At 47.3% G+C, this 18,692-nt stretch overlaps 1 protein-coding gene across 12 annotated transcripts in view; it reads left to right on the top strand.

The window, feature by feature from the left end:
• The window catches only part of SLC8A1 (solute carrier family 8 member A1), a 335,833-nt gene that overhangs the window by 33,343 nt on the left and 283,798 nt on the right, over window positions 1-18,692 (top strand). For all 12 annotated transcript variants that reach the window (XM_050951456.1, XM_050951452.1, XM_050951454.1 and 9 more), the window contains exon 2: window positions 14,168-16,001. In XM_050951456.1, the coding sequence (XP_050807413.1) occupies window positions 14,206-16,001 (1,796 nt within the window). In that variant the 5' untranslated portion in view covers window positions 14,168-14,205. The remainder of the gene's footprint in view (window positions 1-14,167; window positions 16,002-18,692) is intronic.

Raw genomic sequence — 18,692 nt, 5'->3', positions numbered from 1 at the left:
ACAGGAACAGAACCCAGTTCTCCTTGCTTTGTGCCCTCACATTAAGAGCACCCTTCCCCACCAATGCAAACCTCTGGTGATTGCGCTAGGTCTGCGGTGTTTGCTGTTGGTCCTTGGGTGGTCTCATGTTTAGAAATAGTTCAGGTATCAAGCGGGGGAGCAGCAACTATAGCCCCTGGCCAGCCCTGAGCCACTCTTGCGGGAATGATCATCGGGATTTTCAAGAAGTGCCTTGGGGTAGTGCACTTTGTGGGAGGCCAAATAGAAACCACTTTCGGGCAGCTCAGCCCAGAGCTCCTCAGTCATGCCCCTTTTAGGGGACTCAGATTGGGCATCAGAAGTGGAGGCACCCAGATGGCTGCTCCCTTTGGAAAGTCTTGGCCTAAAGCCCCTGTGTCTACCTGGAAATGACTGGCACTGCCAGGGAAAGATGTTAGCGTCACAGTTACTCCCATGCCTGGGCAGGCATCAGCTGTTCAGAAGCCTTCAATCTCTCTGCCATCTGAGTTCAGTGCTGGTTTACCCCAGCCTCTTCTGAACTGCTCTGCATGTGATTTGTTACTTGCTGGAATGTCTGGTCTGGGAATGCCCTTTGCCTCTGGGGAGCCAGTAGTTTTGAAGACTTGTAAATACTCCTGTGTGGGTCGCTCCATAACTCAGAAGGGTTTTTGTGGGCAAGAAATCAGTGAGCAAAACTCAGTGGCGTGCTCAGGAAACCTCCCGTTATTATCCCAGCTGCTGATCAGGTCCCCACTTTAATTGCTCTCCTAGGCAGCTCGCTAGCAGTTGTGTCTGAGGTTCCCCCTCACTTTGGAGTCAGCTTGTTCTCAAGCCCACTCCCTGAGGAACACCTGCTCAGTCTCCAGTGCGCACCCGATCTACCTGTGTCACCTGCTTCCTCCTCCACGAGGTCTCCGTGAAGCCTTGCTACCGTCACTGGGCCTTCCTGCACCCTGCTGGGGAAACTCTAGTGGCCCATCAGGTTCCACTTTTCCCACCCAACCTCTGCCGCCCGTCTCATTCCCATCTCTGAAGTTCATCCCATTGGAGACATCTGTCCCTTCTCCAGGCACATGGGCATTGTCTGTCATTTCCCCAGCTCACCCTGCGTGGACTGACCTCTGACTCCCCTACTCCAACACTAGGTGATTCCCACTTTCACGTGGATGATGTGCCAAGGGTGATGCCTCCTGTCTAATTTCTCCTTAGACCTCCCAGTCTGAGCCGGTTTCCTTTGCTCTGTTTCTGCCACTCATGACATAGGTGTCTCCAGCCACTGCTGCTTGCCTCTCTTCCAAGAACCGCTCTCTGCCTCTCTTCCTGTGCTCTGTAATCTCACCCCTTCATGCAGAGGGCCTATGCCAGCCCTCTGCGTAGGGTGAATGTCATCCCAAATCTTTCCTGATCTCCCTCAAGATCTGTTGATTTTACTGCCTTCTCTGCTCGCTGACCATGGACTCAGCATGGGAAAAACAAGATGTCTCCCTCCAACTCTGGCTTTTTTCATCATGCTGCCCTCCCTCAGCCCTCTGCCTGTCCTGCTCAGGTCCACTCTGCTTCTCCTCTGACCTCTGCTGCCGCTGCCCCTGCTTTGCCATGTGACTAGGGACAGAGTGGATTTCCTTTGCCAGTGAGTTTCCTCTGCGGTATTCTCCTGTGCCCCAACCCCGACAGCTCTTCTTCGCCTTTGTGTCTCTTCTCACAGCCCGTCTCCCCCACCCCACCTCCCACTCCCTGCTGAGGGGCTCGCTAGTTTTGTCAAGGAAAAAAATCCTCTTCACTGGCAGACCCTCCTGTCTGGCAGCACCACTCTCCTCCCCATTTGCACAGCTCACTGCTTCTGTGTCCCAGTTGGCTCTGCTTCCCTTCCCCAGCAACCAGGGTCTTACCAGATCCTCCCACTTCTGCGATGACACCGCTACACCTCTCATTTCTCTCCCATTCTGATCACTGAAATCCCAGGGCTGGCTGATGTGATGGGAAAGCAGCACTGTGCAGGGGACACAGTGGAGTTGTACTGCCCTGGGACTGCTGGGTGCCTGGAGGAGCAGGCGGTGTGTGCCATCTGCAAGGATGGTCAGAACATGCCCACTTGCCTGGCTCAGCCAGCTAATGTGGAAGGATAAAGAACATTTCCCTATTCACTTCCTCCACCTCAGTCATGATTTTATAGACCTCTATCATGTTCCCCCTCAGTCGTCTTTAAGCCGAGCATCCCCGCTCTTTTCAATCTCTCCTCATATGGAATCAGTTCCCTACAGCTCCTTATTTCTGTTGCCCTTTTCTGTACCTTTTCCAGTTCTAATGTATGTTTTTTGAGATGGGGTGACCAGAACTGCACGCACTGTTCAAGGCATGGGCACAACATGGGTCTATCCCCTTTCCTAATGGTTCCCAACATTCTGGTCACTTTTTTTTTGACTGCTGCTGCACATTGAGTCAATGTTTTCAGAGAACTATCCACAATGACTCCAACATCTTTCTTGAGTGGCAACAGCTAATTTAGACCCCCATCATTTTATACGTATAGGTAGGATTGTTTTCCCATGTGCATCACTTTACATTATCAACATAGAATTTCATCTGCCTTTTTTGTTGCCCAGTCACCCAGTTTTGTGAGATGCCTTTGTAATGCTTTACAGTCAGCTTTGGACCTAACTACCATGAGTAATTTTTTTATCTTCTGCAAACTTTGCCCCATCCCTTTTGATCCCTTTTCCAGATCATTTATGGCTATGTTGAACAGCACTAGTCCCTGTACAGACCCCTGTGGGATCCTGCTATTTACCACTTTCCATTCTGAAAACTGACCATTAATTATCCTTTGTTTCCTATCTTTGAACCGGTTACTTATCCAGGAGAGGACCTTCCCTCTTATCCCACTACTGCTTGCTTTGCTTAAGAGCCTTTTGTGAGGGATCTTGTGCAAGTGACACTTGGACATTTCATTAATTTGCAGGGACTGGATCCTTACACTGTTCACGTTCTGACTTGCATTAAAAGCCCAGTCCTGAGACCTGCCCCCCCATCAGCACCCAAGCTCACCCAGTCAGCCCCACATGCTATATGGGCGGATGGGGGTTATTGTCTTAATCTTTTGACAGTTGCTGGGGATAGGGAGGGAACTGGGACATTTGAAAGCATTAGTCATGGTTTGATCTGACTTCTGAAAGTCCTGTTTAGAAAATTGGCTGGCCTGATGTGTCTTACTGAGCTGGTTTCAGTGAGGATGGGCCTTTGACTATATTTGGAGAAGTTGGGATTGTTGTTTACACTGACTTGGCCTGGAGATCCCCCTGGTGTGGATTTTGCTGATGGGCCTTGGGAGTTCCAGGCTGGCCATGATCCTGGGGGGTGGGGTAGAGGAGAGGCGAGTGAGACCCAGCAGACTCGGGGCAAGGCAGGAAGCCAAGAGCTTGAGTTGTGTTTACAGCTCTGACATAACGTCTTTCATCCACTCGTCTCCAAGTTCAGCATGAGTTCTGCCTGAAAGGCAGGTGGAGAGAACAAGGCTGGGAGGAAGTTGCAAAACCCCTGCCTCAAGTCAGTGTCCAGATTAGAACCTAACCCTATTCCAAATCCAGCAGACCACAGGGCCTTCCAGACAAGGCACTGAACCTCCCTGTGTCTAAAGGAGTTGATTCTGTTTCCCTATCTGTAAATACCAATTGCCACTAACATGTTGGCATTAGTCAGCATCCCACCGGGGATAAAATGAGTCTAGGAGCCTCAGGCTGTGGTGCCTTAATTGCAGTGCTGATACCTAGCTCTCTCCATCTCCTCTTACCTTGCAAGTGCAGTCAGATGCTTTGCCGCTGTCTAGTAGAGATTGGAGCTAGCTGTTTGCTTGAAATGTGCCCAAGACAAAATGCAAGTGCTTGTCTGGGAAAGGCAGCCAATAAAGATGATGCAGATCTGCTGGCCCTGTGGACAGTTTGAGTCTGGCTATAGATTCCCAGCTGCTGTGAGACCATCAGGTAGCAGGGAAACTGGGACTGTTTGTTTCTACCTACACCTGGTGGGGGGAGGTGAGCTTTGCTACCATCACCTGTGCTAGTGTCGCTTGGACGTTGGATTCCCACATGGTGCTCTGCATGGGGCGGTGCCTTCAGTCCATCTGGAGATGGCAGTCAGCGCAGGGGTAGATCAGACCTGTCAGATGGCTGCAGCTGCCAGCAGCAGAGAAGGGTTTAGCACAGGGGTCAGCAACCTTTCAGAAGTGATGTGCTGAGTCTTCATTTATTCACTCTAATTTAAGGTTTCGCGTGCCAGTAATACATTCTAATGTTTTTAGAAGGTCTCTTTCTATAGGTCTATAATATATAACTAAACTATTGTTGTATGTAAAGTAAATAAGGTTTTTTAAATGTTTAAGAAACTTCATTTAAAATTAAATTAAAATGCAGAGCTCCTCAGACTGGTGGCCAGGACCAGAGCAGAGTGAGTGCCACTGAAAAACAGCCTGTGTGCTGTCTTCGGCACCTGTGCCATAGGTTGCCTACCCCTGGCTTAGCAGCTCTAAGGGCTGGACTGGTGGGCACAAGAAGGAAACCCTTGTTCTGACTTGCCTTTCATCTTTCACACTAAGGCAGTCCAGCGAGGTCATTCCTTCCCATGTCTGTGGGTTCTCTCTGCCCTGGGTCACATGGCTAGGGGACAGGGAGGGACTGTGGTGGGTCCTGAACATAGCTGCCAACAGTGGCCTTTCTGTGAGCTGTTACTGTCTGAGTGGCTAGTAGCAGAGCTGGCTCAGCAGAAACCTGGGACTCTCCAGGCAGCTGGGGGCGTTCATTGCATCCAGCCTAGTGTGGCAGTGACAGAGCATTCTCCACGGATGTGTGAAACTAGCTGGTGCCCTCTAGATGTTGGTTTGAGGCTGAAAGTCCATGTTCCCCAAACCATCGTCATGACTGACACCCTTTCTCTGGCAGCCTCAGCAGACAGCCCAGGACTGAATGGGCCACAGTCAGTCCTAGGGGCAGATCTAGCCAGACAGGGTTGAAGCAGGCTAGTAGAGGAAAGCAGGCTGGCTCTTGTACTTCAGCTGCCTTTGGTTGATTAGGCTGGAAGAGGTGGACACCAGTCCCTGTCCCAGTCCCTCTCCTGAGAAGAATGTGCATGTTTTTCTGCCTCAGGGGGCATCCCATCCCGCCTATAGGATACAGACCATAAGAATGGTCTGACCCAGTATGGCTGATGTCCATGTAGACCAGTATCCTGTCTTCTAACAGTGGCAAATGCAAGGTGCCCCCGAGGGAATGAACAGAACAATCATCCAGTGATCCATTCCCTGCCCCAGCTTCTGGCAGTCAGGGGCTGGGGACACCCAAACATGAGGTTAAATCCCTGAGCATCTCTGCTAATAGCCACTGATGGACCTATCCTCCAGGAAGACCTCTAGTTCTTTTTTGAACCTCGTTATGGTTTTGGCCTTCACAACATCCGTGGCTGAGTACCACAGGTTGGCTGTGTATTGTGTGAAGAAATACTTCCTTTTCTTTCTTTCTTTGTGGTGTTTAAAAATCTGCTGCCTATTAATTTCATTGGGTGACCCCTAGTTCTTGTGTTATGAGAAGGAGTAAACAGGCACTTTCTCCACACCGGTCATGATTTTATAGGCCTATATCATGTTTCCCCTCAGTCGTCTTTAAGCTGAGCATCCCCATGCTTTTTAATCTCTCCTCATAAGGAAGCTGTTTCATGCCCTTAATCATTTGTGTTGCCTTCTCTGTAGTTTTTCCAATTCTAATATACCTCTTTTGAGATGGGGCACCGAGATCGACATGCAGTACTCAAGGTGTGGGCGTACCATGGATTTATATAGAGGCAACATAATATTTTTCTGTCGTCTTATCTATCCCTTTCCTAATGATTCCCAACATTGTTTGTTTGCTTTTTTTGACTGCCACTGCACATTGAGTGGATATTTTCAGAGAACTAGGCACAGTGACGCCAAGACCTTTCTTGAGTGGGAACAGCTAACTTAGTTAACATCATTTTGTGTGTATAGTTAGCATTGTTTTCCAATGTGAATTACTTTGCTTTTATCAACATTTCAATTTAATCTGCCATTTTGTTGTCCAGTCATTCAGTTTTATGAAATGATTCTGTAGCTCTTTGCAGTCTGCTTTGGATTTAATTATTTTGAGTAGTTTTGTATCCTCTGCAAACATTGCCCCCTCACTGTTTGCTTCTTTTCCAGATCACTTATGAATATGTTGAACAGCACTGGTCCCAGTACAGACCTCTGGAACACCTCAATATTCACCTCTCTCCATTGTGAAAACTGACCATTTATTCCTACCCTTTGTTTCCTATCTTTTAAGCAGCCACTGGTCCGTGAGAGGACCTTCCCTTTTTGCTCTTCCCTCATATTTTTATCCTCCTTATGGTGAATCCAGACCTGTGGGGAAAGATTGCCCTGCTTCTGTCTCTACTGAACTAGTGATGTAGACAAACAGATATCGGTCTCCAGTGTAACAATGTATATTACAAGACTGATGTCACAGCAGGGTGGGCACAGCTGGACATCTACGTCTCCACCTGTAAGAGTGTAAATGCTGCTTTGTTACAGCTATTGAATGGTGCTGTGCATTTTCAGCTGACCACTAGGGAAATGATTCCTTATGTAGAGCCTCTGCCTGGGCATTTGTCTTTTGCGAGAATAACACACACGCTCTCTTGTCAGTTACCCCTATTGCCAGGGTACCCGTGTTCTAAAGTGCTCCAAGTACACTGCCACCAATGGATTGTGAGCCCAGCTGCAAACCTTTTTTTAAAAAGAGGGGTTTAAAGGCTGACACGAAAAAGCCAGACAGCTCTCTCTGGAGCTGGGGCAGGAGGGGAAAGAAGGAATGAAAAAGAGAAGCCGGCCTTTGCGAAAATGCAGCCTGGGAATGAGATCTGTTCCACAAAGCTCAGCCGTGCGGAATGGCATAGATAATACTCTCTTGGGTGGGGTGGGGTGCTAGGTGGAGCTCAGGTGCACAGAAAAAAGCAAATAGAACTGTCAGAACTCAACAGGAATCCCAAAGTCCATGGACACACTGGCTCATCTTCCATAACTGGACATGCCCGATGGGCAAAGGAGCGGGAAGGGGAGATTGCCTTAGGAACTTGGCTTGGAGATCTGGTCAGACTTTAAAGCTTCAGCCTGCAATGTACAGTCTCCAATACAATGGCATGGAAGCAAAATCCAGGCCTAAGGGACCAGAGGCAGCAGGACCTCGGTGTCCCCGTCAGGCTCTGCAACAGCCACTGCTCCAGTGTATCCTGGCAGCCCACTGTGCAACAGTCCCTGCTAGGCCCCTAGGCAGTTGGTCATTGCCAGGAAAGGGTGAGGGAAGCAGAGGATGGGGGTTTCCCACCAGTGAGCTGGGAAGGGGGCTGGAGAAACACTTGAACAGCTGTGTTTTCTCCCCTCTTCCTGCCCAGCTTCCCTTCCCCAGGGTTGCAGAGGACAAGTGTGAGCAAAAGTCTAGGGCTGTGTCTCTGTGGGAGGTGGGAGAGGATGGTCTGTTCCAGTTAGCTGTGAAAGCTTCCCATCAAGCAGTGACCAGCCCAGGGCCAAGCAGGGCTCCAGGGAGATGGGACCGAGGGGCAGCTCTGCTCCAGAAGGGAGGGGAAGACAGCATAGCTGGCAAGAGTCCTGGGACGTCAGCTGATGTGGCACTTACACCAGGGTGGATTGCCAAACGCCAGGCCTGTCCCGGCCAAACTGGGAATGTTAATGGCTTGTGGCCATGGCGGGGTTAATCTTACCCCCTCAGGTGGCATCTGGGTCCCACAGGCCTGCTCCTGTTCACACCCAACCTCCTTGCCAAGCCTACACTTTCCATACACAACAGCATGCCCTAGACTTCACCTGTCCCCATCTGCAAGGACTGCATCCTCAAGCAGGTGAGGTCAGATGTACTTAAACTGCAGCCCCTTCAGGGTAGGGCCTGTGTTTCACTTACACAGCAGGACCCTGAGCGTTAACTGCAGCCCTTCTGAGCTGCTGCCAAACATGTAATTCAGAATGATGGTCTGAGGAGGATGCAGAGAGCCAGATGCGTGCGTGGTGTGACTGGCTGTGCACCGCAGGTGAAAGGATGTGTGCTGTGGAAGTGGTGAGCGTGTTTGTGCATGACAAAGTTGGGTGGTGAGGAGGCTAAAGGATGGGGTTGGTCTAGATGGAATATCTGTTTAATTGGTGCTTTCTCTGATTTTATTGATAGGATTGACAGGAAATGCAGTTGAGCAGCTTTCAGTCCAAACTAATAAAGTTCTCAACTACTCAACAAAACTGTTCTCAACAAAACTTTAGCTCTAGCGTGAGAACTCTTTTCCGCCCTGAGTATATTACTACTCTTCTAGCCACAGTCCTACCCACGTGGGATCAGCTCTGAGTCATCCTCTTCTGTTCCAGTCTGTCTGGATGCAGTTCCTCGGAAACGCTGCAGCTTATCTGATCCTTTAGCATGCTACCCATCCATCTTGGCATGGGTCTCATAGACTCTAGGACTGGAAGGGACCTCGAGAGGTCATCGAGTCCAGTCCCCTGCCCTCATGGCAGGACCAGGACTTAGACTGCAGCCCCTTCAGGGTAGGGCCTGTGTTTCACTTACACAGCAGGACCCTGAGCGTTAACTGCAGCCCTTCTGAGCTGCTGCCAAACATGTAATTCAGAATGATGGTCTGAGCAGGTTGCAGAGAGCCAGATGCGTGCGTGGTGTGACTGGCTGTGCACCGCAGGTGAAAGGATGTGTGCTGTGGAAGTGGTGAGCGTGTTTCCCAACCCTTCTGAAAAGATCGGAACGATCGATAGTAAACAGGGTGTTATCCTCCACTTCTAAGCTTAAGAGAAGGGCTGAGTCTCTGATTACTGCTGTTGATTGTTTGTACTGCAGTAGCACTGAGGAGCCCCAGTCACAGGTGAGGTGCTGTACAAGAGATGGTCCCTGTGACTGAGCTGGCCCCTCTGGGCTCAGTGAATAACTGGAGAGCAAGAAAGAAGACTTACTTTGCAGTCAGTTGAGACATTCTCTCCATGCAACTCACTGTAGAGGCACACGTGCCCCATGCATGCAATATTCTTATGCACATGGAGTGCGTGTGACCCTAGAATGGGATCCCTGTGGACAAATGCAAAGAAGAACCTTAAAATGAGAGTAGAATGTGCACACAGGCCTCTGGTGGAGGGGAGCACAGGCTCCCGGCTGGTATGATGGCTTCAAATCACTTCCCGAATATGGGTTGTTTCGCACAGGTCCCTGCCAAAGCACAGAGCTGGCTGGCATGGGCCTGGAGACCAAACTTTTTATTTAAAAGTGCCCTCATGTGGAAGAGGCCCCAAAGAGCCCCAGGCTGTTCTGACCCCCAAGGGAGGGGCCATGGGAAAAGGAAGCTAGGCCACGTCTCTGTAACTCTTGTAGCACATTCGGCTCTGGGCAGGGGAGATTAGGCACTCTGCTATCCAAGCCTGGTTGTGTTCAGACAGAGCTAGTGTAGCCAGGGTGAATCAGATACCAATACCGTAGCTTCAACCTTCCCAAAGTGGCTAAAGGATTGGGGGCATCGGGAGGGATTTTCTGATAATGGACCAAAAAGCTCTAGGTCTAGTTTGGATCAGAGCCGGTGAAGCACCTGGGACACAGTGGATCCCCTCCCCCAGTTCTGCACAATCTCACACCAAATAATATTGGATTTATTTGCATTGCAGTAGCACCCAAGGACCTAAACTGAGATTGGGGCCCTGTTAAAATAAGGACTGTGAATATTGTGGGTCCTGGTTTTGTCTCATCTCTACAAACAATGCAAATATTGGTTTCAGCCACTTGTTCCAACGGGCATGGGAAGAAGCTCCTGAAATGTAATATTAGTTTTGATCCTCTTTCAAAGTGTCCACCACATCTGCCCAGCTGGAGTCTCCAGGGAAGCTCTGTTCTTTATTTGCAGCCATATCTCAAAAAATTAAAGATCCCTTTTTTACATAAACTGCTAAATAGAACTTCAAAAAGTGGTTCCTCTCTTGCCTCTGCCTACTGAAGCAGGGTTTAAAAAACCCAACCCTACATTGTAATGCTCCACAGAGTTACAAAGTTGGAGTGATTTATTACTGTTGTCGTGGAATTTTATTGGCCAAAGCTACCTAAGTTTGCCTCCTCTTAAGATTGTGGAGCAGGTCCAAAATGTGGTGAGACTCTGCTGTTCTGTGTAACCCAAATCATTGCCCTAAACTGTTATATTGTCTCATCAGCCATCTGCATTCTTCTCTTGCCAAGGGGATTTCAGAATGACTGGCTGCTTCATAAAAGGCTTTGAATAATTGTGCATGTGAAAGAATATCTGACTGACCACAAAGAGAATCCACTGAATAAAGGCAAGTAGATGTTTCGTTCTTTGCATGGAAACAACTGCTCCTGCAGTTAGATACTATCTGACTTAGAGACAGTGTGGTCTGCCTGCTTCTGTACAAAATAGTTCCCTGGAGCCTAAATGCATTTTAGAAACAAACAAACAAAAAAACCCTCTAGAGGTATCAATAGTAAACAAAGTTGGTGCTGACTCAATATGTTATGACAGCACCTTTATCATGTGTCCCATTTATCTCTGACTTGCCCCAAAAGTGAGAGACCTATAAAATAACCAATTCACCTTTACTTGTAGCTGACAGTCTAACTTGCTAAGAAAAAAGATATATTAAAGGGGAAAGCATCATCTTTCCAAGTGGTATCTAATCAAATAGACCCTATATGCTCCTTTATGATCACTTTTTTCCCTGATTTTTCTACAAGCAGCCTGAAACATTACTGAGGATTTCCAACGCTTAACCGTAAACCATTCCTATGGGAAAGAATAAAGCATGCCACAAATCACTTGTATCAAAACAGCGCTTTCCCTGAATTTGCAACTCCAAAGACTTTTATCTGCTTCTAGAATAGTAGGAGCTCTTTGTAGCACCATCCTTTCTAACCTAAACAATTCTAGTATTTTTTTTTCAATCTCTTGCCAAATGGAAGCTTTTCCATAGTCTTCACATTACCATTGTAGTCACCCATTTCTGAACTCACTGTTTTTGCTACCTTCCTTTTCTAATTTGGGCACCAGAACTAAACGCAGCATGTGAGGTGAGGTAAATCCATTGATGTGTATAGTAGCATTAGAATCTCTTTTTCCGTATTTCCATCTCCTTCACTAGACCTCCTCGCATCTGTATTGACAGATGCTGCAAACTGAGCAGAGGACTTCACCGCTTTGTCTTTGTGACATCCAGGTTTCTTTCCTGAGTGGATGCAGTATTTTAGAACTTGATAAAGGATATATGTGATGTTGCACTCTCTGTTTATGGAAATATACTTATGAGCATAAATGACATAACTGGAATATGCTTAATGCTAGATATGGCGTGTGACATATACTTGTAAAGGTTATGATCTACTGAATATATTCATCCTATTTGTATGCATGTATCATTTTTATATCTGAAGTTGAGCGTTGGCTCTACGGTTATATTTGAAGTGTTCACTGTAGGAAACACATGAGGGAGATTTGGCTAATGTATTGTGAAGAGACAATACAAGTAATTGGAAGTATGTAACTAACAGTGGACTTCGGGAGATGCTGATCTACATCTGAAATTTCCTGGGAAAGTTCAAAATAACATGAACAATGGCGTTGGCCTTCAGAAAGCGGAATCATTCACGGACACATGACTTGCCCATGTGGCTGGAAACTTCATCTTGTTGCTGTGATTTTTGCACAGAAGAACAAAGGGGTTTCCGCCTACAAGAGAATATAAAAGGCCTTGAAAGCTCCTCCATTTTGTCTTCAGCTAGCTTAAGAGATGGCCTCTCCACCCCGAAGAGATGCCTGAAAGAAATTGAAACAAAGAACTGTAACCATGGGGGTGTGAGTGATTGCTGGACCCAGGTAATGAAGTACAACATTGGTCTGAAAAGGATTGTAGTTGAGATACCAACTAGGGTGAGAAGTTAGTATTTGTAACTAGATCCTTAGTGAGTTAAGTTAGCCTTGCGTGTTTTGCTTTTTGCTTGGTAACTTGCTTTGCTCTGTCTGTTATTACTTGAAACCACTTAAATCTTACTTTTTATACTTAATAAAATTGCTTTTGTTTATTAATAAACCCAGAGTAAGTGATTAATACGGGGGGGAGCAAACAGCTGTGCATATCTCTCTAGCTGTGTTAGTGGGTGGACAATCTGAGTTTACCCTGTATAAGCTTAATACAGAGTAAAATGGATGTCTTTGGGGTTTAGGGTCCCAGAAAGACTGAATACTGGGTGCTGGGAAAGTCGCTGTTAAGTGAGAAGCCCCTGGGCTAAGTGAATTTTAGTTTCTGTGAACTGCAGGGTGGCGTGGCCCAACCTCTTGGTCTGTGCTGGAGCTGACTGGTGTGTCTAGCTCAGCAAGATGAGAGTTGAGGGAAGCCTTTTCTGGCAGGGGAGTTTGTTCTCAGTGGTGTATCAGCACATCTAGTGACAGTCTTGAGGGTGTTTGACCCAACCTGTCACAGTATGCATAGTTCAGATGACTTCTTCCAGAGAGCATTACCTAGGGACGCTGTGAAATCTGCATCATTGGAGGTTTGTAAAAACAGGTTAGACAAATGTCTGTCAGGGATGGTTTAGGTTTACTTGGTCTGCCTCGGAGCAGGGGGCTGGGCCCTTTCAGCCCTACATTTCTATGATTGCCTTACAATTATCAGCCCTGAATGCCATCTGCCATTCTGCTGCCCATTCACCTTGCTTGGCTAGGTCCCTCTGAAACTCCTCAAAGTCTTCTCCAATCTTCAGTAACCTAAATAATTTTGTCCCATCTGCAGATTTTTGCCATTCTCTTTTCCAGACCAGCAGTTAATGTTAGACAACACCAGTCCTTGTCACTGCTCAGTGTGCCTGCACTCTAACTGGCAGACCAGTCCAGTCCTGTGAATAGAATGATGGCTGCTGAGGATCAGGTGTTTGAACCCTGAATGAGGCCCCTACGCAACCCTCTCTTGGAATGACTATGGGAGGTGTAATTTCCAACTCAGGCAGATGTCTCTGCTCTAGAGTGAGCACCTGCAAACAGCAGTGTGGCTACAGCAGCATGGGAGGCAGCTTGGGCTAGTTGACCACCTACAAACCTGTCCAATCCCATGGCACATACTTGGGTGGCTAGCCTGTGCCACAGCTGCCATCCAACTGTTTTCAGGCACTAGCTCGAGGAGAGCTAGGGCACGTTCCTCTACCTGAGCTGGGATTACTCCTCCCAACTGCTGTGCAGCCCTATGCCTAGTGCCTTGTAATGTATGAACGGAGTGGAAAAGCCTCTGGAGGACTTTGCCAGGTATGCAGGAGGGGGCACTACTTTGATATGGAAAGTGAGCAGGAGAGAGTCTCACTCCTAAGATGTGCAAGAGGAAACTCTGCTTGGATACACATTCGGTGTTCTTCTGCCAGGGAATGTGCAAAGATGAATGATGTTGTGGTTTATTACTGAGGAAGTAGCATGTGATCATATCATTAAAGACTTCGTCATAAGGTGTATGCATGAGGGGCAGAGTTAAGGTTAAACGTGCAACTTCAGTGTTTCTTAATTCAATTGGTCAACTGAGACCCCTTAATATTTCCTTAATGTAGATATCAATTTTTTTGAGGGGGTGGGGGAGTTGGAATGGAATCTTGGATTGAATGATTATGGTGGCAGTCTATAGGTTTTACATGTACTTATTTTGCAGTAGTAAATAATATTGAGCAGAATTGGTGAAAATGCAGAAACATTTGGGGGAATTTCTTTGTTTATACATTGACTTTCAAGAAACTATTTCATCCTAAGTTTGAAACTGGAGAATTTCTGCTTTCTGTGCTGTAGTATAATGTTAATATAAAATGGAAGTAGATTTTCAACAATGAGAGAATTACTTCAGAAATAGTATTAACCATTAACATGTACATAGGTTCAGAAGCTAGCCTCATCCTACTATTATAGCAATTCCTCTTTTTGTAAATCACTTGCGCGTGGTGAATCTGCAAGCATTGGGATTTAATTGACAGTTCAGACATGTTATAATTGTTTTTGATAAATATAATTCACTAGATTTTTCAAATGCAATGCATAAATAAGACCTCAGTAGAATATCTTTATTTGACTTGAGTAACACTTCTTACTTTTGTATCTGCAGGTAGGAAGACATTTGGAAGCTGGTCAGACAAAGCTATCATGTTGAGGTTAAGTCATTCACCTACCTTTCCTGAAGGTTTTCACCTTTTAAGTATTGTGGCACTCTTGCTATTCCATGTGGACAAAGCATATGCAGAAAGTCCAACAGAAGCACCAAACGACACTGAAGTATGTACTGGTACATATTATTGCAAACCAGGTGTGATTTTACCTATCTGGGAGCCCCAAGACCCTTCATTTGGTGATAAAATTGCTAGAGCTACTGTCTATTTTGTGGCCATGGTCTACATGTTCCTAGGTGTATCCATCATAGCTGACCGCTTCATGTCTTCTATAGAAGTCATTACATCCCAAGAGAGAGAGATAACTATCAAGAAGCCCAGTGGTGAGACCAGCAAAACCACAGTGAGGATTTGGAACGAGACTGTGTCCAACCTAACGTTGATGGCTTTGGGTTCTTCAGCCCCTGAGATTCTACTTTCTGTTATTGAAGTATGTGGTCATGGTTTCACTGCGGGGGATCTTGGACCGAGCACCATTGTAGGCAGTGCCGCCTTTAACATGTTCATCATTATAGCCATATGTGTCTATGTGGTTCCGGATGGAGAAATAAGGAAGATTAAGCATCTAAGAGTGTTTTTTGTGACAGCAGCTTGGAGCATCTTTGCCTACACTTGGCTCTATCTTATTTTATCTGTCATATCACCCGGCGTTGTGGAGGTCTGGGAAAGCTTGCTCACTTTCTTCTTCTTTCCCATTTGTGTGGTATTTGCATGGGTAGCCGACCGAAGGCTTTTATTTTACAAGTATGTCTACAAGAAGTACAGAGCTGGCAAACAGCGAGGCATGATCATTGAACATGAGGGTGATAGGCCATCATCCAAAGCTGACATTGAAATGGATGGCAAAGTGGTTAACTCCCATGTGGAGAACTTCTTAGATGGTACCCTGGTTCTGGAGGCAGATGAGAGGGATCAAGATGATGAGGAAGCAAGGAGGGAAATGGCTAGAATCCTGAAGGAGCTGAAGCAGAAGCACCCTGACAAAGAAATCGAACAGCTGATAGAACTAGCTAACTACCAGGTTCTGAGCCAACAGCAAAAGAGCCGAGCCTTTTATCGCATTCAGGCTACTCGGCTAATGACAGGTGCTGGCAACATTTTGAAGAGACATGCTGCGGATCAGGCACGGAAAGCTGTCAGCATGCATGAGGTTAACTGTGAAGTGGTGGAAAACGATCCTGTCAGTAAGATCTACTTTGAGCAGAACACCTACCAGTGTCTCGAGAACTGCGGCACAGTAGCTTTGACCATTGTTCGCCGAGGTGGTGACTTGACCCATGTCGTTCACGTTGACTTCAGAACAGAAGACGGCACAGCCAATGCAGGGTCTGATTATGAGTTTACCGAAGGGACTGTGGTCTTCAAGCCTGGCGAAACACAGAAGGAAATCCGGGTTGGCATAATTGATGATGATATTTTTGAGGAGGATGAGAACTTCCTCGTTCACCTCAGCAATGTGCAAGTTAGCACTGAAGCACTAGATGAAGGAATTCTGAAGGCCAACCATGTCGCAACACTTGCCTGCCTGGGGTCACCCTCCACTGCCACTGTTACTATCTTCGATGATGATCATGCGGGCATCTTTACCTTTGAGGAGCCAGTCACTCATGTGAGCGAGAGCATTGGAACCATGGAAGTGAAAGTGCTGAGAACGTCCGGTGCTCGAGGAAATGTTGTTGTGCCCTACAAAACCATCGAAGGCTCAGCCAGAGGGGGAGGAGAGGACTTTGAGGATACTTGTGGAGAGCTTGAATTCCAGAATGACGAGATTGTGTAAGTACCTCTTAACATCTTACCAGTGCAAAATGAACAAATGGGACTTATCATGCCAGACGGAGTACTGCATTCCAAACACATGCCCTTATGCTACTGCTCACATTGCCACAGATCCTGAATGGTCTAGTGCACTGCTCCCACTACCCCAGTGAACCCCAGATAGAGCAGAAATGCAGCAAAAACCCAGCCCTGGCATGCCAGGTGGTGGAGCCTCCATGCAGGAGACTTTGTAAGCCTGTGTGCTAGCGTGGAGCTGTGCGTGGGAGAGTGGTTAACAAAGTAGGATGTAAGCAATAGGTAGCCAAGCAGAGAAGACCCACGTGGAGGGGGCAGTGGGCGGATGTTGTCATTACCCTATTGTGACAGTGGGCGTATGTTATGAGAGTCTGAAGCATGCATAGTGTGGTATCCACCCCAACTGAGCGTGAATGTGTCTCAAGCCAAACACAGCCTTTTCACTAATACTTTGCACCAGTTCAGAGTTGCTCCTGCCATTCATTTTGGAAAATGTCTTTAGTGGCTTCTTGTTCAAAATGCTGCACACCTAGGTTACTGTTGGCATCAGTGACAACATGAAAGATGTCTGTCCTGGGCCTTAAGTAAATGCTTCCATGTGAGGAAGTGGTGACATGAACGTTAAGCCAGCAGCCAGGTTTGATGGATTGAAAATGCAGAAGTGGTTAGGGGGAAATGGTGCTGCTAAATGTTGACTGGTGAGCTGGACTAGGGAAAAATCACACTTGCCTTGGCATGTTTATTGTGATGTGTGGAGAACGTAAATCCTCAAAATGCTACAGTGGGAAAATATTATCCTGAAATATGCCTCGAAGAGAGCGAGAACCTCTCCCCTGTATTGTGCCTTGCTCCTCCCAGGGGCACAGGAAGGGCACAAAACCTGATCAACTTCAGCCCTAGGCTCTTTCTAAAGCAAACGCCATATACTTGGGCCAGTCCATACGAACAATGGTCTGTTGCAAAAAATCACTGTAGAATTTGGAGTGGTTCCTGACAAAGGGCAGTGCCTACCTAGGGAAATCTAGGAGGTTGACTAGAACATCTCATTCAATCCATACTACTCATTTTGGTAGGACACCAGGCACACCAGTACAAACTGATGGATTGTGCCTTTTGTTTCTTGCGTTATTTATAGCTGCTCTGAAGGTACAGAAGACAAACGATTTATAAAGTTTTTTGAAGGTTAATATTTATGCCAGGTACCAGACTGATAGCCTAAGGGACAAAAATCAGGATTTTTAGCACTTTTTTCATTTTTGTTTGAAAATTTCACACACATGCATTTTGGCCAGGGAATTGTTTGAACTCTGTTCTCCTTGTGTGTTCAGGCCTGTTCTGTGATTGGTCACCTCAGAGTATTTCTGTTCTCTGATTGTCTGAGTGTAGCTGTAATAACCAGGGGAAATGCTTGATCAAGTGACTAGGCCTTTGATTTTTCTCCAGGAGAGCCAGGGCAATGTCTGTGGAGACAGGATGAACTAGGTTAGTAGATTTGAAGAAATTTTGGGAACCATTTAAATCAGACCACATTAATAGCAAACATTAGTGCCAGCAAAATCAGGCTACTGCTGCCGCACCCTAGGCTGGGGGTGGATGTAGAGTTCACTTCTTGACACAGTCACACACAATAATTGTGAAGTGTGTGAGATCATGTGGTCCCAGCCACCAAGTTTGTGGCCAGATCCTTGTCTGGTTTTAGATGTGCTCTGAGCCAGTGCTCTAGTAGGGGCTTCATGCTGTCCTTGCTGTGAAAGGTGCGGTCGTGTCTTTATCCACCCTGTTAGCTGCATTAGTGCCTGGTTTCTGCTGTGGGATTTGGAGAAGGCAGTCCTTGGGGTGCTGTCTTGGGAAGCATGATAGTTTGTACACACCAGCTGCGTTGATGAAATGCGCTGGCTCCGAGTGACTGTCCCCTGTAGCTATTCACCACTTATTGTCCACTCGCAGTCACTACGCTTGGAGTTCTGGATGCTCATGCGGTGATAAGCCCTCTGACAATCAGGTGCCCAAGGAGGGGCTCGGGCTAGAACTACAAGGGGCTGCATGTGTTGCAACGCTCAGCCCTGCAATGCCTTAGGCACCCTCCCCACAGCGGAACTTCCAGCCCCGAGTTGGGGGCCAAGCTCCCTGTGCAGTGGGGAGAGGTAGGCACCTAAGAATGGGATTGACAGACTCCTCCAAGCTGACCAGGGAGCTGCCGAAACTAGGCAGTGCGAAATGCGCAGTGATTTCTCTCCTGGAGTTCTCATCCCTGTCTCCCAAAAACCAGCGAGAGAGAGCCCCCCCCCACCCCATAGCCAATGACCTAGTGGGTAGAGACACTCCTCTGTGACACCAGAGACCTCCTTCAATTGCCCCCTCTGCCTGACTTGGAGTAGGGCCTCGAACTCAGGCCTGCTGCATCCCTGGCAGGTGCACTGTCACCAGGCTGCTGGGGGAGCCGTGCTCAATCTTGCCTGCTGAAGCTGCTCTGATTTGTCTATGTAGTTCAGCATTCTTTGTGATGGTGCAGGAAAGACTCTATAGCCCAGTGGTCAGGGTGTTCCCTGCCCCAGCCTGTGAGAAGAGTTACCTTCAAGTCCCTGCCCCCAAAAATACTGACTTGTACAAAGGAAACTGCACCATTAAGAGACTGACAAAGCCTCCTATCAGAATGGCCTGTGGGTGGTGGGG

The sequence above is a fragment of the Gopherus flavomarginatus genome, chromosome 4 (assembly GCF_025201925.1).
Source record: "Gopherus flavomarginatus isolate rGopFla2 chromosome 4, rGopFla2.mat.asm, whole genome shotgun sequence".
Classification (NCBI taxonomy): domain Eukaryota; kingdom Metazoa; phylum Chordata; order Testudines; family Testudinidae; genus Gopherus; species Gopherus flavomarginatus.
The sequence above is the reverse complement of the archived record's forward strand: the minus strand, read 5'-3'. Positions and strand labels throughout refer to the sequence as shown.